We start from the raw sequence: 27,980 nt of genomic DNA on the forward strand, positions 1-27,980 counted from the left end.
TAATTCTCTTTTATGTAGATGATTATTATAGGTCGACTGTTGAAAGACAGCCTTATGACCTAATCATTTGTAAGAACACAAGAAAAACACTCCTGATATAAAAACAGGTATGAAATGGTTGTCAGGGTATTGGTATATTTTTTAGCCATGACTATAGAAGACAATTTCATTATAAGATATAATTTGTATACTGTATATTGCAACCTAACTTCAGGCTGATTTGGCCATTTAACACAAAAAAATGAAATAAGGTGATTTAAAGCTTGCAGATGTGATTTATGTGCAGCAAAGTTTCCCCCATAGTTGAGGAAATCAGTTCTTCAAAGGGTTGTCAGCTGGGACTGGACATTATAGGGTATATATCCAGGCAACCAACGTTTGGCTGTGTCTCTTTTCCCCACTGGAGAACATGGAAGATGGGCAAAAATGTAATTGTTTTGGAACAGTGACAATAAAGACTATTTTAAACCAAGACGGAGCCAGTGCCACAACAATGAGAGGAACTGCAAAGCCCTGTCTTACTGCTAATGTTTATTCTATGTTTTGATATTTCTATTTTACTTTTGGGCCCCCAAATAGAAAGCAACAATATAAATGGTGTCCAATGGCATTTCAATATGAAATTGAGGGTACAAAACCAAATGTGTTCTAAATAAAACTACAAAGATGGCCATTTATGGTGACGTTTGGTCGCGCATGTATGACGTTATCCGCGGAGGGATCCTAGCTTGTCAGAACCATGGTCAGAACGCTGAGAGGCAGTGAACAGCAGAGGTCTAACGTTAGCTCAGCTACTCATTAGGATAGGGAGGCATTGAACTGTGAAGACGTCTTGCGGTGAACATTTCTGTAAGCAAATGTTAACTTTCGGATAGTACCGTTTGCTAGGCTGTCTAGCGTTTCGGGGGCTAGCTTTCAGTTTAGTTACTGGTGTTCTGCGGTGGAAATAGCAAAAATGTCGTCTCCAAGTCCGGGTAAAAGGCGAATGGATACCGATGTGGTGAAACTGTATCCTTTCTGAACATAAACAACAGTCTCTCAATCGCTGTCTAGTCAGCTATGTCCTGATGTATGTGGAAATTTGATACGAGCAAACCCTATTTATTTATGCTGTTTGTTTGTCTTGGTAACTCAATGAAGATAGAGCTTTCATTGTGAATGACTGGTGTTTTTGTGTAAACAACATTTTGCTAGCAAAGCCAAGTGTTAGCTATTTCTGTCCTGCGAACCTTCAGTTGCCTATCGGGACAGCTGTATTAGCTAATCAGATCGGTCCCTTGTCCTTTTAGCATTTTTCCAACACCGTATTTTTGTAACATTAACGTTAGCTGTCTAGCCTGTTGTCTTTATTTGAAAATTACTGCAACAGCCGAACAGAGGCTAACGTTGTTCTCCTTTTACAGAATGTCTTTCATCTTGTTGCACCACCAATAGATCTGGCAGCGGTAGACTATATAAAACACCTTGTGGCAATTTGGTTTCTTTGTCCAGACTGTTGTTTGTCAGGGGAGTTAAGCCAAACTGCCCCTTTACACGTTGACACAGGAGCTTGTTTACATAACGTAAGGCTAACGTCAACTGAAAATGCTGCTGTCTTTTGTTCTACTCTTCGTAAAAAAAACGTTGGCGTTATTGCTGCATGTATTTCACTCTGGGTTTGATTGGCTTTGCTTTGTAACCCTACTGACGGTTTTGAAATTATATTATTGCATCTGCCACTTGAAATGTTACCTTGTAACGCTGCTGAGCTGGCTTGCTAGTCTGCTGGTTAATTTCAACATCAAAATGGCCACCTGATCTGTGTGTCTCACTGTACTTCAGTGTCTGTAGGCAAACATGTGGAAGGCTGCCTTGTATCATTTTACAGTGGTTAGAACTTGTTGTTTTACAAATATTGGAATTGGACGTGAGTGTGGCAGCTGTTTGTTCAGTGGTACAGCAGGTGTCATGGGCCTGCAGTCGTTTTCATTGTGGAATGCTTGAACTTTTGGGCAACGTCTAGTATGCTCTGATTTGAAGTCGTTGTCACCATGTTTACTTTTACACTGCTCATTTATTTGTTCCGTTTCGCTAAGGGCTGACGGCGGGGGCTCTAAAAATAAACCATAACATCATCTTTTCAGTCCATACAGTGTTCTAGAAGAATACTATGAACAAGAAGTTTTGTTTTTGTCCCAGCACAGTGGAAACCAGCTTAATGATTGGGTAGCCTGTTACTAGCCGGAAACCACAAGAGGGAGGGACTTAAAACAGCTGATGGGATGGCTAAAGCTTAGTCAAATATGGCGCTAGAACTGGCCTGGTCAAAACAAACCAAAAACAAGTGGGAATGTCTCAACAGGCTCAAAATAATGGTTAAAAGGGAAAAGTTTGAAAGTCTTGGTAGTTTGATCTTTGAAGTTTTTAATTAAACTGACTTATTATTGTATTCTGAGTTATTTTTATAGACCTATCATATCTGACTTAGGCAATGCTGATTCTGCATTTCATAATACATCCTGCCCCATATTGCCATGTTACAGATAGATTGTCACCAGCCTCATACATTTCAAACTGCATGTGGCTGCAATATGTGATTACACATCAGCAAGGAGGCTGCAAGTCGTTCTTTTCAAGCTACATTTCTCTTGTTATTTTGGCCTGTTGCCTAAGGCGTTTTGTTACGTCGGCTAGCAAGCAACAGTGCTTGTTTGAACAAGTTTCTGCCCCCCCCCCCCAACTCCACTAGTGTGTAGGCTATGAGCCACGAGTGTTGAGGCAGACAAAGCAGGAGTTTTTTAGATTTCCCGCACACACCCAGCCTTGCAGTAGTGCACCCCCTCTCCTTCTGGGGCTTCTTGACTGACAGGCAAGAGCAGGTTTGCTCTATGCCACCTGCTCAATTCCATACAATGACCTGTGTGTGTTGTAAGATGCCATGAGTTAGCAGTGGTCAGCAAATGTTGAGGAGGAGAACAGCTATGTGTGTTTAAAAGTAGGTCTACAGAATTGAGATTTACATAGCATATGGGTCCACTCCTGACTAGGCCGTCTTGTGGGGCTGAAGTAGGGAAGGCTCCAGGTTACTAGCAGAAACAACCTCCTCTCTGTGCTCCTTATCCCCACGTCTCCCTGTGCTGTAACCAAAACCTGAAACTCACACTGCCTTTTAGACAGGAGCAGCTTCTTTCTTACGCGCTGACACTGAGAGCCCTTGCGCATTAATTTGCTGCGGCCACCGGAGAGCTGAGAATCTAGAGCGGAGGCCATTAGAGAATTCATGAAAATGAATGTCAGAATGACCTCAGCATGTAGTATCACTGGGTTTAAGCCTTGTCCTAAGCCAGGCCGATGGATGACAGCCTGCTTTTAGCACCAAATGTACAGTCTTTGTGTTTGCATGCCAGTAGCCTGAACTCTGTTCTATTTTATGAAACTGTAATGGATAAGGTATGAAGTGTTGGTTCACTCTCACTTTATGCTATATTTTTTTGTAATTCCCCTACACTTTCACCTCCCTCCTTTGAAAGAGACAACTTGCTTATTGTCCAGTATTTCCCAGACTGTATCCCTAAACCTTAAATTAGAGTTATTGTCCAATGACCTGCATAATTTCTGGCCACTGGCTATTCAGTCTCGCTCTTGGACATGTTGCTTTAATTTTGGAACACAGTACTCTTGAACAAGAGTCTTAGTAGAGTATGTCATTTAAAAGAGCTTTACATTCAGCTTATTGTGTGGGGTTGACTGCACATACTGTGTAGGTAGTTGTGCTATTATTTGCATGTATTCATCATTGCTCTACTCGCTTTACAAATGCTTTCAAGCAGTAAGCTGCTGGAATTTGAGCACAGGTAGATTACAAAGGACTAAGCCTATTGTGAATGCTAGCGCAAGCTCTTGTGGTGTCTGGCCTATGGAATTTAATGCAGTAAATTGAACAGAAAAGGATATGTGTAGAATTATCTGCGCAACAGTTTTATATAAATCAAGAATAAGCTGAAGAACATGAGAAATGTTTTTTCACGTGTGTTTGTATTTTTTTGTTGTGGTTGCAAAAGTGACACATTTAAAAGATGATCAGGTCTTTCATGGAGATATCAACAAGGATGTTATTCATCATTAAGCATCTCTTGCTTGTCATCCAATGTTACCCCTGTTAAATGCATGCAGGCAAAGTAAAGGGTTTTTAACTTCAAGGAGTAGAGTTTGGGACTTTCAAAACAGTAAACTTCCCTTTGTTCAGATCTTTGAAACTGCACTTTTCAGTCACTGCTGAGGCCATTGTTCTCTTGAAATGATTATCTTAATAGCATCACAGGATTCTTGAGGTGTGTATGACATTGTATATAAAATCTCAGTACATTAGACATTTTATGTAAACAAAAGTACATTTCAGCTGTGCTTTTCAACCTGTCAGTCGCTGCCGGAAGGTCTGAAAGTGATTGGATAGCAGTTCTGTGAAGCATGGCCACCAGTGAATTATATTCGAGACTGTGGGGAGTTGCTGGGGGGGTGTTGCATGCTTCATCAGCCCCAGTATCCATCATGAAACCTGGCATCAATACCAGTGTGTATGGGTCTTAATCATTTCACCCCACATCAGAATTGTCAGATCATACAAATAGATTACGTGTCATGTTTGTGCTTCATCTTTCAAAATTAGAGGCAAGTTTGCATTTTCAGGTCTTTTATTTTCTTCAAGGATCCCTTATCCCTTAAGTGACTGTTGCGGCAGTACTTGGCCTTCACTAATCCTGATTTATTCAGTTGTCCACAATCGGGTAGGCTTGTAGGGGCAATGTCCACCTCCTTACTGCGTTTAAAAAAAATTATTTATTTTAATTTCCTCCCCCTCTCCCTTCCCCACCACACCCCTCCACCCTCCCCGAGTGGAATACCAATCCTGAGCTTTTTCTCCTCTCCTCATGGTGTTTCAGCCCCATTGTGCCCTTGCAACATGACATCCGGATAGCATCAGCAGCAGAGTCTTTTGTGTTTCCCGTTTACAGGAGTCCCTCTGACCTGCACCTCCTGCTGCTGTGTCAGACCATGTCACACACAGTCACAGACAGCTAATTTGCACCCAGCACTATTATTGCGGGACTGAACCAACTAGATGTGGTTTACTGTAGGGAAGGAGCCAGCACTTTTTTTGCATGTTCCGGACTGAGAGATTGATTGAATGAATGGGAGCATGATGAACCCATGATGAAAATGGGGAAAGCTCTGGTCGGGTGATGTAGCTGCATTAACTAACAGTTCTGTAACAGAGCTTACTTCACAGTAGTAGATTTTTAAAAAGCTAAGACATTTACAGAAAACTCGTAACCCCCAGTATCATTTTATATTTTGCTGACAGAAAACATATTGTAGGTTTAAATACATATGGCCACAAAACATGAAACAGATGTTACAGTTTGAGTCAGTCAAATTATATGTTTGGATGGGAGTTTACTTCAGCCATGTTCTCAAGGTTAATGTTTAATCCATAGTAAGACGCTCAAACACTGACTAAGACAATGTAGGGAACGGCCCACCTATTTTACATACTCAGCCAGTGACGGTGTGGAATTAAGACTGAACTGAGATATTTATGCTGTCTTCAAGTCCTGGGAAAGCTGAAAATATGATGCCTACATTCAAATGGTTTTGTTTTGTATGAGGTCAAATATATTGTATATCTGTAAGATTTATATGTTGTGGTTCTTGGGCTGTGTGCTTGTGGAAATGCATGAAAAGAATGTAATTGTAGGAAAAAAAAAATTATCCTTCTCCAGCTGAGGTATTTGCTACAAAAAAGAAAAAGACTTTTGGAGGTCTTATGCACATCTTACTGTATGAGTTGAAGCCCTTGTTGTCTTTTGCTTCTTGTCTTAAAAAATTGTCTCTTTATCTGCATCTAATTTTTTGTGATTGCTGAATGTACAATTGCCTTTGTCTGTGTCCATGCAGGTATTCTCAGAAATCTGCTACATCATCCAGCCACAAGCAAGCTCCTGCTCTTTTTCCCTTTTCTATTTTTTCACGAGTGAACATAAGGGAACTTAGTACATTGTGGATGAGTCCCTCTTTAGTGAGGGGGCCCCAGCTTTGATTGACAGTCCTGTTTTGGGGGTCCAGGAGCAAGGCATCTTTGACAGTACGAGATTTGAGGCCCTCACTGTTAATCCCATAGTACAAATAGTGAAGCTTCCTGCACGCATGGCTGAGTTCCCTTAGAAAAACAGATGGACTGAAGTTCCTCTCTTTGTTTCGCATGATTTTTTTTTCTGGCACCAGGGAGCTCAGCTTGCCTCTGCCCTTCACATCCACTGCTACTTTAATGTGAACAATCGAAAGAGTGAGGATGACATGTTTGGTCATATTGGGCCAGTGACACAGAATTTAGTTGTCTAGAAATGTTGACTATAAAATTGTAGTTTAGGCAAAATCATCTTATTTATGAAGCAAACAAGCCTCATCAAAAAGTGCAAGCCACATTATCCACACCCTTTACTTGACTATCTGGTTATCTGCCTCTGTGCTTCTCTCGTCTGTATCAAGTTGATAAAATTAGCCATGTGTATGTCTCTCACTATGCAAAAATGCAGGTTTAATAGCAGTTTCCTCAACTTGTCTGTTGAAATACAGGGTTTTTTGTCTTTACAACAAACAGAAAATCTTCTGTTAAATCTGTTAGATTTGCTCATTAGACAGTTCCCTCAGATTCAGGTCATTGTTTCTCCTGCCCTGGCTCAATTTGTGATCATTAATGGTCATTTCGTTTGTGTGTACACGCACGCAGCTTCAGGCGAGTGCTTGCACACAGAGACTCTGTGCTACTGCTGTAAATAGACTGTTGATTTAGTGGAGGGCTGAGAAGAGGAGCAGCTGAAGGATTCGCGTTTGATTGCAGTGGGTGGGCTCTCATCCCTCACCAGAGAAGACAAAGAACTTAGCCTGTGCAGTACTGTGCTGCCCCAGCTCTCACACAGGGAGGTAGCCATCAGCTAGCATAGTCTATTCAGGCCTGTATCTAACAGAAACCTAATCTGCATTGCGCTGCATTGATTACAATATTTGGGTTAACTGCTGTAACTGCATAGACCTGTGTATTTTTGTTTAATTCTTTTTTACCGTTGATATTTAAGTAGGCTATCATTCAATTCAATTCAATTCAATTCAATTTTATTTATATAGCGCCATATCACAACAACAGTCATCTCAAGGCACTTTTCATATAGAGCAGGTCTAGACCATACTCTTTAAAATAGGTATTTACAGAGAGAGACCCAACAAATCCCACCAAGAGCAAGCACTAGGCGACAGTGGCAAGGAAAAACTTCCTTTTAAGAGGCAGAAACCTCGAGCAGAACCGGACTCAGGGTGGGCGGCCATCTGCCTCGACCGGTTGGGTTAAGAAGGAGAGATAACTGCATTATCCTAAATGAACATTATGGTTCATAAAGACAGCTTTTAGATTTATGCAAAAAGGTTCATCCCAAAGTGTTTTGGCTTCAGGGTTGGGCGGTATGTTTTTCTCTAGATGAGCTGAGAAAATGTAGACTTGTGAACATTAATAAATCAAACAATGTAAAATGTACACAGGTTAAACATATTAGACTTATAAGCAAAAGTTTTACATTGGGTTTTTTGGTTGTTGCAAAGTAACTGTCACAATTACAGTTGGAAACCTAATCCTCCAATTTGTTAAATGTACAGATGCTGACCATTAATTTCCAAAGCAGAAATGAAACTGAGGTATTCATAGAGCTTATAATTTACTTCCCATCCACCATCCAATGAGTGTAGCATTGAACAGCTACCAGACATTTACATGTGGATTTCAGTGAGTCAGGCCTTTGGGGCCATATGTCCATTGATATGTAAAACCTGCCGGGAGTTTTTCTTTTGCACAAGCCGCACACTCTGGCACCAAGCACTCCATCAGTATTCAAACACTTAATGTGTCAGAAGGAGCTGGATGCTGTGAGAACAGACAGTTTAAGCCCAGCTTTGCACGATAACACCACACTTGATGAGATGTTGAAAGATAGTTAGGTAATTTAGATTCAACATTTTTAATGAGATTGGTTATATTTCAGTGCACAACAAAGTCTGTGACCTGTCCAAGGTACAGCCTGTTAACATCTAACATTCTTTTGCATGTTTTTCTCTTCAAACATGAATGAACACTGGGGAAAACGGCAGATAAGGAGATGCGGTAATGGCAGGAAACTAACCGGCTTGATTCCATGTCACTGACACTTTGTCAGTTGTTTTTGGTTTCCTTAAATGTAACCACAACAAAACATCCTGTAACCTGTCAAAAGTGGCTAATAGTGAGAAAAATACATCAATAACAGCTGGGCACTTAAGTATTTTTAACCCATAGCACAGGTTTCATTATGACCTAATTTGCTTTGAAGTAATTGTCACCAAACTGAGTCTTATGCTTTAAGACTGTGACCATAAGAATTTATGAACCATCTGACCAAAATATTTCATTTCATTTAACAGCAGTCTAGTTTATTTCTTAAGATAAGTTGTGAGGCAGCAGTAGTTAGCCATGTAAAGAATACATATGACCAATATGTAACCAATTTTATGTTGTGTTTTTAGTGATGAAAAGAAGTTTAAGTAAGTTTCATGTCTCATATCATGCACTTAAAATCTAATTCATTTGTTTTGGGAACAATCATATGTGCTCAATCTGTGTACAAGTATGTTGTTGTACAGGTTATTGAGACCCCCTCTAGATCACCCAGATCTACGCAGCTAGATTTCTTATGAGATGTGAGTAGGGAAAAAGGGGAAGTGAGAGCAGCTGTCATGACCGCAGGGCTGTTACTATTATACTAGAACACCTCTATTCACTTATCAGAGCCAGCCAGGACCCCAATGCCTCATAGGGGAGCTGAAAACAACCAGGCCATACATTGACAGTGGTGCAACTGGGCTAAGGAGCGGTGGCTGTTGCAGAGCTTGTCTAAATCAGATTTGGGACCATGAATAACTAGCAGTATGCATAGCATTAGTTTCCAGTACAGGGGAGTGCACCTATCTTTTTCAAATCAGCAGAGTAAACATGCACACACATTTAACCTCCTTATTAGGGTGTACCTCTGTTCTACCATTCATCAACACTCATGTAAAGAACACTAAAGACGATATGTGACATTTCAGGTCTGTCAATCTGCAAAATTAATCAAGACTTCCTCTTTTATAAACTTTGTGAAAATATGTTGCTAGGCTGCTGTTGTTGTTGTGAGACAGTGCCAGCAACAGGCAAGTTGCAGAGGTTGGGTTAGATTGGTGAAGGCACATACTTGCTGTCATAAAATCAGCATTGTAAATTAAAAAGTTGTATTGAGTCATCTGTGGTCTGGATGAACAGGAGCTTCTTGTCTCTTTACTCTCAATTTTGTCCTCCTTTAGCTCACCATGTATTCACAGGATTACTTATCTACAGAGTTAGTGAGCTGGGGTTTTTAGGATGTTTCAACGGTTGAAATGGTTCAGTCAGGCTCCAAATCTGCATCGAAATTAAGTGGTGAGACTTCGACTTAATGAGCAATAAAAGAAAGTAAACAGATGGGGGGAAAACGTTGGCCCTCAGTGTGAGAGGGAGAGAGCAGAGGAGTGGGTCAGTGGGGTTGGCTGGTGACGGCTGCAGGGGAGAACAGTGTTTGTTTGGTGGTGAGCTGATTAAATCACACTCTCACAGCAACACCCTGCCTATCACTTGCTCTGCCTGCTGTGGCAGGATGGTTGCTGCGCTACACTAGCTGCCCCTGTTTTCAGGCCACAGAGTGTAGTGGAGGTCACACAGTAATCCTACTTGGCTCAGTGCAGTGCACTAATACATAGAAAGTTGAATACAAAAACAAATGGGCTAGGACACATGTATAGATGAAGGTGTGTGCTGGCAGAGACTGCAAATGAACAAAGCTTCTTACACTTATGGTCACACATTTGAGCATGCAAAATGCATTTTCCTCTGGCTCTTTTTCATTAAGTCCCCATATCAGAGTGGGCATTGAGCCCATATTGGGAGGAAGAAAAAGAACAGCTTTGTTGTCACTGTAATTTTGGTATCAACTTTGTTGTCTGTTTTGTTACTGTTTTTCAGTTGCACAAGGCTACTTTCTATTGCTCTTGGTACAAAATGTAGCTTGCTGCCTTCTTTCTCTCATCTTTTGAAGGTAATGAATATATGCCTGTGCATTACATTTGGTTGTCTATAGTAGTGTCTCTTTTTGGTGGAGGAAACCTACCCATTGCTTACACCCTGAGGACAGCTGCTATATTTCCTGCCTTTCATCTGCAAGGCCTTTGATTGTACATTGTCGTTACAATCTGTGTGTGTGAGGGAGAGAAAGTGAAAGAGAGACTGCTGCCTCAGAGTTCCTCATCTCTGAACAAAGACGTGCTCCTAAAGATGTGCTCTTAAACAAGTTACTCTCTGTGAAGGTTATAGTGTGTATTTCAAAACAAGTTAAGTGACAAATTAACACAATCTGGTCCCTATGTGCTTTAAAATTCTTTCTCGAGTTATCTCTCAATTCAAGCTTATACAACTTGTCCCACTGTTTGTTATTATCAGTAATGTCCCTAGAATATTTCTGATGCATTGATACATTTTTATACAGATGACACAGTTTTATGCTTCTGATTCTGTTATAGCTCTCACAACTCTTCAGTCTAATTTTTACTGTATTTTACTGTTTATAATCTAGTATAATTACATTAATACATACATTAATATAATTTAATGTATTATAATCGCATTAAGACACTGGTTTTGCATTTTTATGTGTCTGTACTGTACACACAGGCAAAATCATCATCATTTGCCTGCAATCCTCAGCAGTGATGTAATTCACATCCACAGATCTGCCTGTGAGGCAAGATCAGCGTTTGCTCTTTTCTTTCATTATCTCTGCATCACTATCCCTCTGCCTCTCCTTTGGCATCACTCTTTTCATGTTTCGTTCACTTTACTCTTCAACAGCTCTCTTTATCATCTTCTCATGCTCTTTTCTCCCCTGTTTCAGCCCTTTGTTTCATTGGCTGACCTTATCCTACCCTCTCTTTTTATGTATCCTTCCCCGCTGGCTTTTGGGGAGGTTACGGACTATTAGTGTCTTTCAGGCAGACTTCTTAGCCTTGCCTTTGCACGCTGAAACACAAGCACTTCTTCTTATGTTCCAGTCTTAAACAGTCATCCTCGCTGGCCATTAATACCTGGAAATTCTGCATGGTGTCTCTTCTGTTATTCAGTAACCTAGCTCTCCCCTCATGTCTTTGGGATTATTTTATTTGCTGCCTTTCCTGTTATTTCAGCCTAGTCTGTCCAGAAGATCTGTACCTTCCCTTTAAAAGGATTACTTGAAGCTGGAGATATCAGCAGATGGTCAGAGTATTGTATGCTGAGATGTACATAAATAGTCTAAACTGGCCAAAGACATACAGATGTACAATACTGGGGATATCTATGTTCTTGTTCTCAGATATTCTAATTGTTGGCTGTTAATTTGTTTGTTGTTTGTTTCATTTTTCAGAAAAGGTTTTGCTTTTCAGAAATTGAAAGAAAACCAAAAAACAAAAATGAAAGAAAATAGGAACTTAAAACTGGATTTTTTAAAATTTGTTACATCATCCTGTTGATGAAAGGATAAAGTGGGCATCCCTCCCTTTTCCCCCTCAAAAGAAAGATGAGAGAGATGGGAATATGCTTTGAAACTAGCCAGTGCCTCTGTTTTCCCATATCAACAGCTTCTGTCTCCAAAGAGAGAAATGTTCCAGCATAGTTGACACCACATTGTTTGACAGAGTGCTGTTTATGATTCTCCTTCATGCTTGTTTTCCATACTTAGAAAGCACTTGGTCAGGATTGGGTATTTTGATCCTGGGTCAGACAGGGATAGCGGCCTGAATTGACCAGAACGAAAACAAGACATGTCTAGACCACAACCATAAATGCTATTTACTGCATATTTCTGTACTTAATCCTTGAAATGTGCTTTATGAAGTTTAAAATCAGGATAACATTGACTTTAGCCCCTGGATAAACTTTGAAGCATTTTAAAGAAGCTAATTGGTAGTAGTTCTGTCAGAACTTTCTTTCTACACAGTGTGAATGATTTGTTTTCAAGTCAGTGTGACAATGCATGGAGAAAGTCTGGCAGTGAAACAGTATTAATACAGGATACTTTTGTTGCTGTTACAGTTCAGGGTTTTGAGGGAAAGATGCTGCATTGAGTGTGTGTATTTTCTGGACTGATTGGACTGTGTGTATCAGATTATATATGTGTGTAAAGGGATATTGACCTGGTGCCATCCACAGATTATGACTTATCCACTATACTAATCCAAGGTGGGGGAACGGACAGATAGTTGCCATACAGGGAATGAGGAACAAAAAAATATACAACTCTGACAAAGACGCTGTTATAGATAAATGACCTAAAATTTGATGAAACAGCTGAATTGTCGTTGGGTGACAATGAGTTTGTTTAAGTGCACATTAATATACAGAATATAAAGCATATCCTGTAGAGATGTACAATATGTGGATTTGTCTGTAACCATTATTAATGGTTTATAGCTTACAGCGACAGGAAACATTGATTTGATTTTGCTGCAAACAAACTATAACCAAGATACAATGCTTACATGCCAGAACATGGTGATAATAGCAGATACTATCAGCTTTTTCAAGTTATCATACTTATATTTTTCATACTAATGACAAAGGTTGATTCAAGTCATTTTTAAGTGGTTTGTTTACAGTGTTCATGTAACTTTACACACAGCAGCACATAAATTCACCATTTTAACACCCATCTCTCGCTCTCTCTCTGACCAGCTGAGTGGCTGTTTGTCAACCACACTCTCAGTCCAACTTTCCACTCCATCAAAATGTTGGGAATTTACAAGTTCTACCAGGAACTCCCTTCTGTTTTAAAAGACTTGCCAAACTCCTTCATAGTAAGAGGAAGATGACCTGTAGTTATTTACTGGGTTGAAGGAATGAGCGCTTAGAGACTTGGGCCTCGCTGTATAAAACAAAAGGGCAGTGGGTCAGACCACTATGTCACGATCACATGGAGGAAGGCCAGAATCCCATCAGAGTGAATTCATAGTCTTGGTATCAGCCTCACTGAAGACACAGATGAGAGGATGAGGTGTTAGTGTTGAAGTTGACGTCAAAGCCAGAGATTGTTCCTCAAGATAGAGATTGTGACTAATATGTGTGTTTATGTTACTGCTATGGTTTTTAACCAACCTGTATTAATATGAATGTGATGGTGGAGATAGATAGAAAGTGCTCAGTCCAACCACAGAAACGGGACGTGGTTATTTGTGACTCTGGACTGCACTTAATCACAAGTGATGTGTGTGTGTGTGTGTGTGTGTGTGTGTGTGTGTGTGTGTGTGTGTGTGTGTTTGTGTCTTCACATCATTATCATGTGAGTGTAACAGTATGTGAGAAGTCAGTTGGTGCAATATGAACTACTCCCTTTCCCTACCTTCTCCTTCTCTCACATGATCATACTATGGTTACTCAAATATTTACAGATCACTTAAGACCCCGACCTTTGCATTTCTGCTTGCTTGTAATTTTTTGGCGTCTTGTAAAGTGAGCTCATTCTACTACCATGGTATCCTGTAAACCTTTCCTCATAAATGTCAACTAACTGTCAAAAAGGTTAAGGAAAAAATCAAATTTTGCACAGCCAGGTCGGCTCCTCTATGGCTTCTCAGTCAGTATGGCCAGTGTCAGTTAGCCAACTGCATAATCCCTGTTGATTCAACCCCATTAGTATCTTATGCCCACCCCGCCACACTACTGTCTTCCATAACATAACACACAGAGTCCATACCATCCCCCTTCTCTGCATCGCTGCTTCCACTCATGTGGTCATACACACATTAACTCACACACCAGTGGTTTCACTATGGGTTAGGTGCATTCATAGATGTCCTTACATGAAGGGCAGAACTGGGTGAGCTGTAGAATGTAAACATAATGCATGTAGTTGCACATGGTAGGAGCATTTTTCCAGGAATTTGGCTAGTTGTTTTGCTAGCATACTTTAGATAAGTATTGTACTTGTGGTGTTAGTGGTTGTTCATTCTGCCTTAGACTTTGCATCAAAGAGCTTCAGAGTGGCTCCTTGACTCCAACATGAGACAGAACAGAGAGGTTCCTCTTCTGTTTGACAATGACACATTTCCTTGCTGAAGCCAGGGATTCAGTCTGCTCTTGCAGACTCAACCAGAGCTTAAAATAACCTCCGGTTTGATTTAACCCTTTGGGGGTCAGCGCTACTGCTAATGGGATACACACTCAATCAGGATTGACAAGCCAGCTGCTGCTGCATTGGATGGAAAACTGATTTTTTTTTTTTTTTTTTATCCTTTTTTATCTCTTCTACCTTCTGTCTCGAATGTGTTCTGACGATCTTTTGCTCTCATTTTGTGATAATTTTTTCTTGTACACTCAATCCCAAAGTCTCTCTCTGCCTCAGCTTTCTTTCCTGTGCCTCTTCCCTCTGCTCACATGAAAGGGAAATTATTTCTCTGTGATAATTTTGTGTTAGAGTGGGGATCAAGAATGATCAGAGCAAGCGCACATCATATCCACCAAGCTGTAATGTGGGATTTGCCACATGATACACTGAATAGAAATAAGCTAACATTCTTTGTCGTTTGTTATTGTTGTAATTATATCTGCAGAGGAAAACATTGGGTGATTATTTCCTCTGCTGACCGTAATAAACTTCTCCTGGGTAAATTCACTTTTTCCAAATCACAGCCATCTAATATGTTTGGAGGTTGATCATATTGAAATAGATAAACACCAAAGTAATCAGAAGTTATCAACAGTTGTGCCAAGTAGTCATTTTTTCAGAGGCTTGAAATGAATAGAAACTACATTATCTGCAGTGTGTTGCATAGAGATAGTCAGGTCCAAGTAATTTTGGCATCTTCTGCTGTTGCCAATTATAGAGCACAAAGCTGCAACTAAACTGTTCAGAAATTAATATTGTTAAACCTAATAATGGAAGTTAGGTTTATCTAGTCACATAGTTATTAATGTTACATATATATGTATTGTAACAGCACCTGTGTTCAACTGCAAAGAAACCTCACGCAGCAGCTATATGTAGTGGTTGTGTGGTTTCAACAAACATGCTGAGCTGTGCTTGACAATAGCACATCTCAGCACATTTGTTGACATGCCTTGTCAGAGAGCCTTTCTCTGGATTATTTGAACTAATAGATCTACTGTGGTCAGGCTAACAAATCTGACATTATTTGACATAGGAGTTAATAAGTCCACCAGTGTTAAGTATTGTAAAGAGAGCTACACATAGGACTGTTATGTAGATTGACTTGGTGCTCTTTATCTTTAAGTTGTTGGAAAGAAGGTTTGTAACACAAATTGCCCCAACAACTAAAAGCAAGAATTGTCCCTATACTGTGTATTTTTTTATTTTAATGCTGCAGCAGAGACAAGGCAGACAAGCAAGTGCTACATATCAAGTTTGTTATTAGCATGGGTGGTAACATAAACTGGTAGAATCTCAGACACTCTTTGTAAGGAGATGGTCCTGTGTAATGTGCTTCTCTATGGGGACTTGTGACTTGTCCATGGGGGCTATTAGAGAGACAGGTGGAGGAAGGCCTTTGTGGTTCTGACAGATGGGTGAATATGATCTACTGTCAGTCTGTGTGTGTGTATGTGTGTGTTTTTTGTTTGTTTTTGTTTTGGAATTGCTGGCCCTCATACTTCACATTCAGACTTGAGTATTAATTCGGCATGCAGAATGACAAATTGGCACAAAGCTATCGATTGTCATTGAAAGTGTGTCTCCTGGACAAGGGGTCAGAACAGAATCCAAGTGTAATTTTCATGCATTGATTTGTTTTCACTGTCTGTCAAAAGCTATCATTTCTCTCTTTAGTCTTCATAACTGCATGATATGAAAGAATGGTGTTGGTTAGAAGAGAGCAGAAAGGTCAGACTCTGCTCATGTCTTTGTCTTTCCTATAACAAAACACATGATGATGTATTACACTGGAAACAACTGCAGCTGAATTACCATTCTAGAGAGGCCAAATTGGCAGTGACCCTGAATATTATTCAAGAACTGTTCATCACTGTAGTCACTCAGGTTGTGTATATGTGTGTGCAGTCACATGAAGCTATTGTCCTTAACAGCCTTGACAGCATCGAGAGCAAACATGAAGTCACCATCCTCAGTGGACTCAATGAATTTGTAGTGAAGTTTTTTGGACCACAAGGAAGTAAGTGTTTCTCTTTTCTCATTTAACAAAGATTTATTTTGTCGTAACACATTAAACAAGTTTCCTAATTCTCTGGTGAGTCCTCCTCGGGCTAATCAAAGTGTCCCAGAAGTCCGTAGTCTAGGGTGTGTTTTAATCCATGTTCCAAGAAACATCAAACCAATTATGAAACATTTGTTTGTGTGTTGTCCACTTGGGATCTTGAATGCTCTTCGATTAATTCCTCCCTTCCTTCTCTCACAAAACATGCAAAATTTCCCATTTGGATCATAAAGAGAGACTCGCCACAGCAGGCCAGGTCTGAAACAGGCCTGAGGCCACAACGTGTAAAACAGAGAGGATTCGGGCTGAGTGGAAATTGCAGGAAATACCTCTTTCAAATGCTGTTTGCGACATCTGTCACACTAATACCACTGCTACTCATCAATAAAGAGAGGAAGTGGGTGTTCGACCTGGTTTATGATTCCTCAAAACCATGCCAAATAAAGATGGCAGTTTTGTGTGTATGCACATGGCAGTGACGCCGTTCATCCACAGCGAATGTGTTTTCAGTCATCTATGTGCCGTTCAGTTTCAGTTAGGGCACTGGAGAGTCTTGTTACACACAGCTATTCTGGGAGAACACCACACACATGCACAATCTCATTCTCTTCCTCTTTGATGTCAGTGTATTTTGTGAAGTGATTTGGAAGTAAAGAAGTCTCCTGGGCTGAAATATATTACTGTATAAAATAAAATAAAATGGCAGAGAGAACTGGCATGTGTAGCTCATTTCTCAAGCAGTCCCCTCTCAGCTGTGTTTCTGAGCAGAGGAGGAAGAAGTGCTGAAAATTGATATAACCCTGCAGTGTCTAAATCAGTAGGAGTACATGAAGAATGGAATGTGATGTTTAGTGGAGTCTCTTTTCTCTTTTTTGTTTCCCCTCCTCATGTACAGCGCCGTACGAGGGAGGTGTGTGGAAGGTGCGGGTAGATCTTCCTGACAAATACCCTTTCAAATCGCCATCAATAGGTAGGAACTCTAATGTCGTATGATGCATTGTAAGGTCCCATTTTTTTAGGTCCCACTTCACTTTTTTTTTTAACTCTGTCCTCATATCTACCTTGTTTTTTCAGGATTCATGAACAAGATTTTTCATCCCAACATTGATGAAGCGTAAGTTGATTCATGCTGTCAATTGTCATGTATTTGAAGTGTCTGTTTTTGATGGCTCTCTGTTACTTTGAGTCTACACTGGCAGTGTAGACTATTAATGGGTTATCGGTCCTCAACACTCATATGAAGACCTTGTGTATTAAATCACGATGATACAGTAGGCCAGCTGGCCTGTCATTGTAAACTAAACACTGGTTGAACTCATTAATAATTCTTAATGTTGTTTTTTATGTTTAGAAATTTTAGGTTGTAAAAATGAACTGTGTTGTGAGCCGCTAGTTTTGGCGCAATCGGCTAACAGCCGCAAATCACACAAATATTTACCCCTGCCCAGCTCTTTGTTTCTCTGGGTACCATTAATCCACTACTTAGTGGCCAGATCCGCTGAAGGACACAGTCCATGAAGGTGGGTCCCTGGGAGGACCTGACTGACAGGCTAAACCTGTGCCTCCTCCCCAAATGAGACAATCGCGTTTCACAAAGGCCAAAAATAATTGTGCATCCTGGCGGTTCTCATCTGAAGGTGTTATATTTATTACCATTTACATTGGTATTTACATTTTGAAAATCAAGTTCACAGTTTAACATTCAAAACATAACAATGAAATACTGTATAAAGTGCATAGTAGATGTATCAGTGTTACTTCTATTTCTCTGTGAAAGATGTGGAAGCCATGTCAACAATAACAAAGAATGTACTTTGTGAAAGGCTTCTAGTATTTAAGCTGTGTAGTGCCTTTTTCTCACTAACTGAAAAGGCTAATAACTGTTTGAACACAAATACCTTGAAACCTGCTCACATGATATTTTGCAACTTTCCAAATTAACAAGTATTGCACAGTTTACTGGCATACAATATTTTATGGGATACTAACAGCTGGAAGGACTAAATAAGTTTTATTCTCTAATTTTGACCACATTTGAAGCAACATTTGAAATGGGGCAGGCCTTGTTGGACAGTTGACATATTCAGTTCAGAAAAATGGATGTAAGAGGATCCAGCCCCTGAGCAGGGACACAGCAACACATGCACAGATTCCCTCTCACCTCCCTCTGGCCTTACCCCTCTAACTCTGTTTTCTTCTCGGTTTCCCAGGTCAGGGACAGTGTGCTTAGATGTCATCAACCAGACATGGACAGCCCTTTATGGTGAGTGGCCCCACTGCGTATGCGTTCATATTATGTTTCCTCACTGGGGGTCTGTGTGATTATGTGCGAAGAACTTGACCCAGTGCCATCTGCACCAAAAAGGTGACTGCAGGCCCCTCGCTACCAAGTGTGGGCGCATTAGGCAGTGGTACACAATTGGCCTTAATCTACTTACTGGGGGGAGAAGTGAACACTAATGAGGTAATACCCTCGCCCAGCAAGGTCAGGAAACGTTCACCCTCGACAGCAATGATTTACTGTGTGTCAGCTGTGAGAGACATGCTCACATATTCATGATGGCAGCAATTGTCCTTAGTGTTTCTCAACCACTGTCACTGTGTCTTTCTTTGCTCCTCTCCATGTCCCTGTGCCCTTCTCCCTGTATATTTCCCCATTAATTTCTCATTACAGTCGCTTCACAGGGCTAAGATAGCTGAGCAATATAAATGACTTTACAGTAATATCCCTAGCAGATGTTTGAGCATCCCTCCCTATTAATTTTCACCAGTGTTCTGGCTTTGACTCAAAACAGAATGTTTAAGTCCAAAATGAAGTCAGACTCAAGAGGTTTGATAGATTTTAGAAGTTTAGATTATAAGTGTTCAGGTGAGGTAGCTGACTCTGTTCTCCACACTTCAAAAGTCAAATTTGTGATATTTTGCCTTTGTTTGAACTTGTGTTGAGTGTGTTGGAAAAAAGAAAAGAATAGGCCAATCAACCAAGCATTGTGTGTTATGAGAGGGAACAGAAGCAACTGATTGAATCGTCTCAACAGGATAATGCTGTACAATAGACTGTAGGAAAGTACGGTACTTGTTTTCCCCAACTTGAATGGACGAAACGGTGACACCTAGGAGATGAGACAAGAATTGCAGGTTTTCTAGCAGGCCTCAGCTTTCTCTCAGAGCTGAGGCCTGCTAGCAGAGAGCTATTGAAAGGGATTAGTGTTGTTCTAGCCTCTGTGAGGCGACTGGGATGAGGATTTTACATTTGTGGTCTGCTTGCTTGTATGCACACCATACGTCTTTGGTCCGTTATATGGTCATCACTGACTGACATGCGTGAAAATAGATTATGAACCTTCATGTGGCCACTTAACAGAGGTACCAGTTTTATATTGGTGTGACTTGGTGGGCATTTCTCTATAAAATTGCTTAATTTTATAGAGAAATGCTTAGATAGTCTTAGATAGATTAATGGTTAGATAGTCTGATGGTATCTGCCATTAAATGCTCACCAGATTACAGCCTAGAACTGTATGATTACTTATTTTTGTTAGTTGGTAAACTGATATTCTGTTGTCTGCTTCCCCAGATCTGACCAACATCTTTGAGTCGTTCCTGCCCCAGCTGCTGGCTTACCCAAACCCCATCGACCCCCTGAATGGAGATGCCGCTGCCATGTACCTTCACCGGCCAGAGGAGTACAAGCAGAAAATCAAAGGTTCAGGCTAATAAAGATCTGCCGGGAGTAGATCCCAGATCCCTTTAGATTCTGAGATTATGACACACCCAGATTGGTCATAGTTATTTTTTCAAGTTTAAAATCCACCTAAATATAGTAATTTCTGACAGCTTTGGCTCACTTTTTTTCCCTGCCTGACCACGCTCTCTTTCTCTGCATTTTTCCCTCCACAGAGTACATCCAAAAATATGCAACAGAGGAGGCTCTGAAGGAGCAAGAAGAGGGGGCAGGCGACTCTTCATCTGAAAGCTCCATGTCTGATTTCTCAGAAGACGAAGCCCAGGACATGGAGTTGTAGTGATAGGAGGGCTCCCCCATCCCGCCCCCTCCTTTAACCCCCACAGAGACTATATTTGATTTCCTAACCATGAGAAAGCAGACTTATAATATTCATATTTAAACAAGGTGATTTTTTTATTATTATTATTATTACTACTAAACAAGGATTTTTATGGATATCTAGCCTTTGGTGTGTTTGACAGACACCCTCCCATTCTGTAGCTGTTTCTCCCTATACAGATGTCACAATTGCTTTCACATTCTCTCCCTGTCATCTCCGCATTTTTAAGGTGTGTTACGTAGTCATAGGCAGGAAATCTCCCCATGACCATCTCATCTCTGTATTCACATTTCACTTTTTAAAATAGAACTTTCCAGTTTAACCTGAATCCTAATGTCCTCTCTTTTTCCACAATGCTAATTGATTCTGACCAACTTTTTGTTAGTCCCTCCACCACAGAGCTGCTAAGGTCTTACCTGCCTGGGTGTACAAGCTCTACAATATTAACCTGTAGTCAAAACAGTATTTTTAAGGTGTACAATCACACACAAGGTGTCCTGGCACACCTTCCATGAAAATACAAAATGTGTAGTGCCAATACTGTAGATGCTTATATATCAACCCTGAAGGCTGCCTAAGCATATCTTTTTCAACATATTGAATGAGACATGTCAATAAAAAAAGATGCCTTTCTTTATCGTTCAGTTTGGATGCTATGTTGGCTGTTACTTAACTTTTTGTTACTCTTTGATCTACTGCAGCTGCCTGTCTACATGTGCGGCTGTCTAGTGCAGTGCAAAATAATTGTTCAACAAGGTCAGGTTGTGGGAAAAACCGTTCAATTAAATACATGTCTCAATACATTGTGAGTGACAATGTGGTGACAAAAGACATGCAGTGGGTGCTTTTGGTGCTGATTGGCGGAATGCTCATTAGCTGCATAAACTATGGAAGCTTCATGCACATGCAAAGGCAATAAAGACAGAAGTGGCTCTTCTCTGAGGCATTTGTGGAGATCCTGGTCAGATTCACTTGGTATTTTGGGAACTGAAAGTAGACCAGAGTGACCCTTTAACCATCTGACCATATGAATTGTTTTCTGTTACGAGGCACCTCAAAAACGCGAGCACCAAACACTCATCGTGCAGGATACCTCTGTCTCACAATCACCTCTACTCCTGCTTTTAAAAGAAATTTCTATAAATATTATTGGTTTAGAATAACTTTCCAGGCAGAGGAAGAATGTAATTACCACCTGTTCTGGTGAGTTTTGAAAACCAGCACCAAAGTCAGTTTTGATTTTAAGTGAAAAGCAACAAAAATGGTCACATGGTTACTGAGCGGATCTGAGTACAAATGAAGAGTGATTTATTGAAGATTCAGGTTTGCGTAGTATCAGTCCTCCTCACATTCCACTGTTACCTGGCATTTGCTCTAATGCATGCCCTTCACATTGGTCTGACCTGTGGTATGTACCCCGACTGCATCGAATGGACTCCCCCACACTTTCTGTCTGCCTACCAGTATCTCTGTTTGGATCACTAGTTTGAAGAAGATTACAAAATATGAGCCAAATATATGATATTAGGCTTGTAGCAATTTTTGTTGAGGGGAATTAATTTAACATTGATTTCATATGTACAGATTTGACCTCTTATCTTGGGAGGGGGGGGCATGTCATTCATTCATGGTTGATTGATCGTGGCAGGTTGAGATGTAATCCATGACGTGTGGAAAGAGATTGCAATTGCAGCTTTGAGTTTTGACTGTTTTTCCTACTTTTATTTCTTGTACTCTTCACATTTTTCGCCCGATGGGGGGGTCAACACATATGGATTTGTTTTCTTTTATTATTTGTGTGTACAGCATCTACCTTGTACAGTGATAAAACACCTCTCTGTAGCCTCATGAAAACTCAGTGTTGTACCCAAAACACTGACCGAGTGTTGCTTGTCGAGGCTAACATGGCAGTCAAACTACCTAGACAACCTTGAAATGTATTCACTTCATAAACTGCAGTATGAATCACCGGTTGCTTTGTGGCAGATTGTGGATCCTGAGTGGGTAGATTCAAGGCTGAGTTATACTCTGGAGGTCACTTCATTACCTCTGATCTCTACTCCCTCTTCTGTGCCTCATCACTAAAGGAAGGTGACCTATTGAAGAAGTCCCCAAAACCATGTTTCTGAAAAGCCATGAGGGTCAAAAATAACTAGCAAAGCACATTGTTTTTACTCATCCCACTTCTCTTCTTGTCCTTTTGCGATCTGTCCTGTGCAAATTGTGATTTGCCATCAAAATTTTTGCAAAACTCTTGCAGATTCGGGGAATTACCCAGGGCTGAGTGGCATTGGGTGTATGAGCTAGTGTAGGCTTGTTAGATTTTTATGGCTCAGGTTTGAAATACAGTTTGGTTGCATCTTGCATAGTGATTAACATTTTTCACCCATAAGGTATTGAAAGGATGGAAATCATGCTAATATTTGTTGAACTGTGTTTTTGACATGTCAGGATAGTTAGTTTTGCTGGGTGGTGACTTCAACTAAAACAACATACGCTATATGGCTGTATTACAGATAGAGTTAGCTAGTTTGGTATGCTTCCCTGATAAAGCATTCATTGCTCATCTGACCTTTAGTTAGTGTCTGTTGTGTGGTTATATGTAAGATACTCCATAGACGTGCCTGCTTGTCCTCTTCTCGCAGATTCAGAGATGTACAGATGAGTGTGAGTGCTTTCAAACTTGGGTGACGTTTGACCTTTAGTGAGCCTGATAGATCTAACTGTACAGAAACCAAAAGTGTGGTTCAGCCCCTTTCAAGATAATTTAATTTTTTTTCTCCAAAAATGCAATCCTGTGACCACAATTATCACCACATTTAAATGCAGATTTAGAGCAGAAGCACTTCCTTAATTTGTTTTTAATTTCTATATATTTATCAGATGAGTTTGACAGGTTAAAGCTATGGGATAATAATTTTTCTCAGCCAGCCTGGGGAATTTTTGGACATTAGTGTTCTGCAGGATGCAGCCATTTTAATTCTTGCAGAGCAGACTTTTGTGACACTCAACATGTCCAAGGCAGTACAAAGCTACATGAATGTTTTACATGTGTTGAGAGTGTTTGTGGTGACGTTTGAGATCCACATCCACTCAGACAGAACAAACCTTTAAAGCTGTATGCAGATTCACAGTTTCACAATTGGCTTGTATTTTCTCTCTACGCTGCCTATAAATGTATATTTATTCATTAAAGAGACCTCCTTTTTTGTTTTTAATCTTGATCATTAAGTGCCACTGTTGTAAGTTATGGTTCAGCTTAAATATCACACAGATGAGAACTTGAATTTTTTTTTGTTTGTTTGTTTTGTTTAAAGTAATTCAGATTGGAATTCCTGTTTTATTTTACATTTGTGCAGTATTGTACTTGAGTGCTGAAAATACAGTATATTCAAGCTGAGAATTGTAATAAAATAGCACATTATTATGCAGTGGTGCAACAGGGAACTAATGATATTTTGTCTTTTTAAAAAACAAGATTCTTGTGTGGGGGATAAAATCATAGGTTTGGTTTTCAGCATTATTTGCATCTGCTGAGCAATAAATTGATGATATACTCAGCTGTGGCCTGGTGTTGCTCTCGTAAACACGACAACCATCTGATCTCATCAGTGGCTTCCCTTGTTCTTTTGTTTAATCCCTACACTATTATTTATTGTCAAGAGAAATAATTACTGCCTTTGTGTTTCAGGTTGTCTTTAACTCAAAAACTAAAGAAAATGTCCCCAAACCAGTGTTTGGTTATGCTTTTGCACTGCACCTGGAATTCTAAATTATTTTTGGAAACACATGGAAAGTACATGTTCATTGTGTTTCTGTTTAATTTCCTTTTGGTTTTCTCCTCTCCACCTCTTCTGCTCTAAGACCACAGGCTTATAGATAACATGTCTTAACTACTCAGTTTTAAACAGTGACTCCCGAAAACTAGATTTCTCATGGTGGGATTGATGGGGCCTCAAAATACTTAACTACAGATCTGCAGAGAAAGTCCAGTACAGAGCCATAGTCCTACAACTGTACTCACACACTCCCTCACACCCTGCCGGACACAAAAAGGATGAAGGGCCTGAGCTAACAGAATGGACTGGTCTATCATTAATCCATAGACAGGACATCCAGGGCCTATTCTCCGTTTTATCAGCACAGCTGCAGAGAGCCAGCACCCTGATCCTGTAATATCACCTCCCCCATGTGTTGACCGTGTCTCCTTGTGCACTTGCATGCTTCTGGTGTGGAGTCGAGGCTCGCTTGGTGCACACCTCCCATTCTGTCTTGTGCTTGTGTGGATTTGTGCCCTGTGCAGGCCTACTGCACAGGATTTAGCAGGCACACACAGCATGGAAAATGGCAGATTTTTATAGAAACTATGTATTTGGTACCTAGTGTGTGATACTTGAGGGTTAAAAAGTCAAAAGGTTTATTTTTTGTTTTTAAAAGTCCATCCTTGGTCTTATTTTTATCACCCTCTTTGCCCTCCTTGTTTTTTTTTTCTTTGCATTGTGAAGTGGGCATGCTTGTCAGAAAGACAAATGCTCTCTATTAATAGGCTTATAACCTCATAAATAGTTGTGTATAAAATAAACTGTTATAACTTCTTTTTTAATAAAACATTCAATGTGTATAAATGGTCTTTGTCAAGGCTGATGATTGTCATCTGTAGCTGTTAGTTCTTTTACTCTTTTACTCTTCTTAATATATACATATTACATACATACATATATCTTTTTTAATGTGACTAAGATTGTATATTAGTTATTAGAGTAGTTAAATGATCAAATCTTGACTGATGCAAACTAAAATGTGTTAAGTGAAACAAAATTGCCATGCTCTCTAAAATCAATCAGAAATTAAGTATCTGAACAACCAGCCATTTCTATGGGTCAGGGTGTTCCCTGGCCAGAGTAAGACCCAACACTGTAAGTGTATTGATGGTCTTACAGAGGAGAAAGTCATTTGATAATTGATCAAAAAATAGATATTTTACTTTTTACTATTTAATCAACTTACTTGAACAGGAGTGTCTTTGGATGTATTAAATTACTGTTCAGACTGACCATAATTGTTGGCACAAAACACACATGTTGGCAGTTAATAGTTGTCAGAAAGCATATCACTGATTATTAACCTCTGAAGTTGGGTTGCTTCCCATCTAAAAAAAGATGTTGGGTCATTAAAAACATCCTGTAATAGCAGCATTTCCACAAGGTGTCAGTATAGCACTACACTCCTGAGTCATGACTCCCCACCACTGTGTCTCAGTTGGCTTGTACAATATGGGCTACTGTGTGGCATGATCCCTGTGAGTGCTGTGAAACTTTAGAAAGAGCCTGGTACCCCAGTCCTTCCATGCTGAAATGGTGGTGATGAATAGCTACAGTCATCCAAAGACACAGACTGGCAACTGAATTTTCCTTCAAAGGCAGATTTCAGTGGGTTATTTTGGTTTGGAATAACGATGGGATCATTCTCACCCTGTTGCGTTCAGTGAGCCATACCTCAGTCCTCCACAGTGTTAGTTGGGTTTATATAGCATTGCATAAGTCTTGTATACCGCAGTGATCTGTGCCAAATCTGCTAAGCATCTGAGCTACTGACTGGGGTTTTATTTTGAAGGGGACATCGGACAGGTGTGAGATTAACCTTGCTGTGAGGGCAGCCTGTGCATGTAATGAAGGATGCAGTTTCATGAGTGAGCCAGATGAGGGTGCCGCCTCATGCATCCTCCATCCTCTAACCTCAGCTGAAACCCCCTCTGTATAATCACAGCAGGGGAAATAAATGCTGTGACATAAGGCTGTTTAATCCTCTCTCCTCTGAAAAAATGTATTCTGTCACGCAGCAATCTGCTCTCTCTTCCTGCTGGTCTTTATCTCTGTAGCAGTGCTGAGACATGAAATTACTGTCCAGTTTGATATTTCTCTAATGTTTGGGTGAATGGTCATGTGCTTACAATATGTTTTGATGCTTTTGTTGATGATGTTTTGTGATGAGACAAGAAAACCCTTAAATGTAAAGCAATCACTACAGGGTGACTTGTGTTTAACCTTTCTCAACACTGTATCACTGAGGTGTTGATTTGGCTCTATTAAGAACTTAGGAGTGAGTAGCCTTACAGTATATCATTACTCTGTACCCTTCCTGTATGCATGCCTCATTTCTCTGTACTGTAAATCCTGCACAGGGCCACAAGCTCCAGCGTGTCCACATTACAGCCCTAGAGGGTCTTCATACCGGCCAGGAATGTGATCGACATGTGTCTGTGTGCCAGAAAAAGGCCTGTAAGACAAAACAATGACTATGCAGAGCAGAGATGGTTGCTGTAAAGGCAGACATGTTCAGAGCTACAGCTTTTCCTCATAGTGAATCACCATACTGTCAGTACAAATTAAAGGAGTATTTGAGCAATTTAGTATTGCATTTGCATAAATTTAGGGGAACTAAGGGTTTTTACAGGCATAACCATGACAAGTACCCTGACTGTAAAGTAGTAGTGTAAAATTGGTGTTATGCCACTTTAACTGGGTATATGAGGGGTAGAAATGCTTCTTATGACACCTGCCATTATCAAACAGTAATTTTTCATCCTTTCAGTATTTACTTTGATAAATAATGATTCAGGAGAATTAAGTCAGAGCAGTAGTTGATAACAGATAACCTGACTGTCCCTCTTTGTGTACATCATTTAAAACCCCATGGCTGAAAACTATTGTTCATAACAGATTCTCTGAAAAGCCCAACCCTCTGTTTTCACCCTACCACCCGGTCTCCTGCTTCAGAGGAGGAGGATGGAGGGAGGAGAGGACGAGGCTCTCTGTCTCTTCACAGTCCTGACCTCCAGAAGTCCAGCAACCTGAGATCCTCAATGAAATATTTAAAGCTTCTGTTTTATCCGCAGTGCGTTGGTCAAGACAAACTGCGGGCCTCCATGACGTAATGCCAAAGCTGAACACCAGCTGTCTGATTGGCCTCTTGCGGGGCAGGGTGGTCAGGTGACCTGCGCCACTGTGGCCTTTTAAGGCATTACGATGCCCTGAGGCTCCACATTAGGCTCATGAACTGTCTGCTGCAAGTTATGATCAATCACTGTTGGCTGCGGCGTTTTCCATAGCAAAGCTTTTAGCAGCAAATCTGCAGTATGCATACATTCTTTAATGATGGCTCTAGTAGCACAGTTTATAGCTCATTTGTACTTATAGAAGTGGTGACATTTCCCATCATGCCTTGTTTTATGACATGAGGCCTCTACAGATCCACACTGTGTTAAAAATGCAATTATATAAAATTAAAAGTGTACTTGTCCTAAATCTTATTCCCCTCTTTTCTAATACCTGGCTGCTGGTGAGCTGACAGCCTGTCAACCAATCTGGGTGAACCATCACCAACATGCAGGCTGTGTGTTGGGTTTCTCAGGCTGGGGGTGGGTGCCAGGCAACAGGCTCTCTCGGGTTACAAGCTCTGTTTCAGCGGCACAGTGGTGGTGGTGGGGTGCAACAGCAGCAGCATCCAACAGCAATACAATGATCCCTGGGTCTTTACTAATAGATGACCCACTGATTAACATGCCCCCACCCGCCCACCTCTCTGCTGTAG

The 27,980-nt window shown here is 40.5% G+C and overlaps 1 protein-coding gene across 1 annotated transcript; it reads left to right on the forward strand.

Moving 5' to 3' along the window:
- The first annotated feature begins 729 nt into the window (after positions 1–729).
- On the forward strand, positions 730–25,015 carry ube2h (ubiquitin-conjugating enzyme E2H (UBC8 homolog, yeast)). The gene is made up of 7 exons (XM_018670970.2): positions 730–1,008; positions 16,205–16,281; positions 17,219–17,293; positions 17,398–17,437; positions 18,534–18,586; positions 19,901–20,029; positions 20,224–25,015. The coding sequence occupies exons 1-7, from the start codon at positions 956–958 to the stop codon at positions 20,346–20,348; spliced, it is 552 nt and encodes a 183-aa protein (XP_018526486.1). The 5' UTR covers positions 730–955; the 3' UTR covers positions 20,349–25,015.
- The last annotated feature ends 2,965 nt before the right edge of the window (positions 25,016–27,980 follow it).

Source organism: Lates calcarifer, linkage group LG18 (genome assembly GCF_001640805.2).
Source record: "Lates calcarifer isolate ASB-BC8 linkage group LG18, TLL_Latcal_v3, whole genome shotgun sequence".
Classification (NCBI taxonomy): Eukaryota; Metazoa; Chordata; class Actinopteri; family Centropomidae; genus Lates; species Lates calcarifer.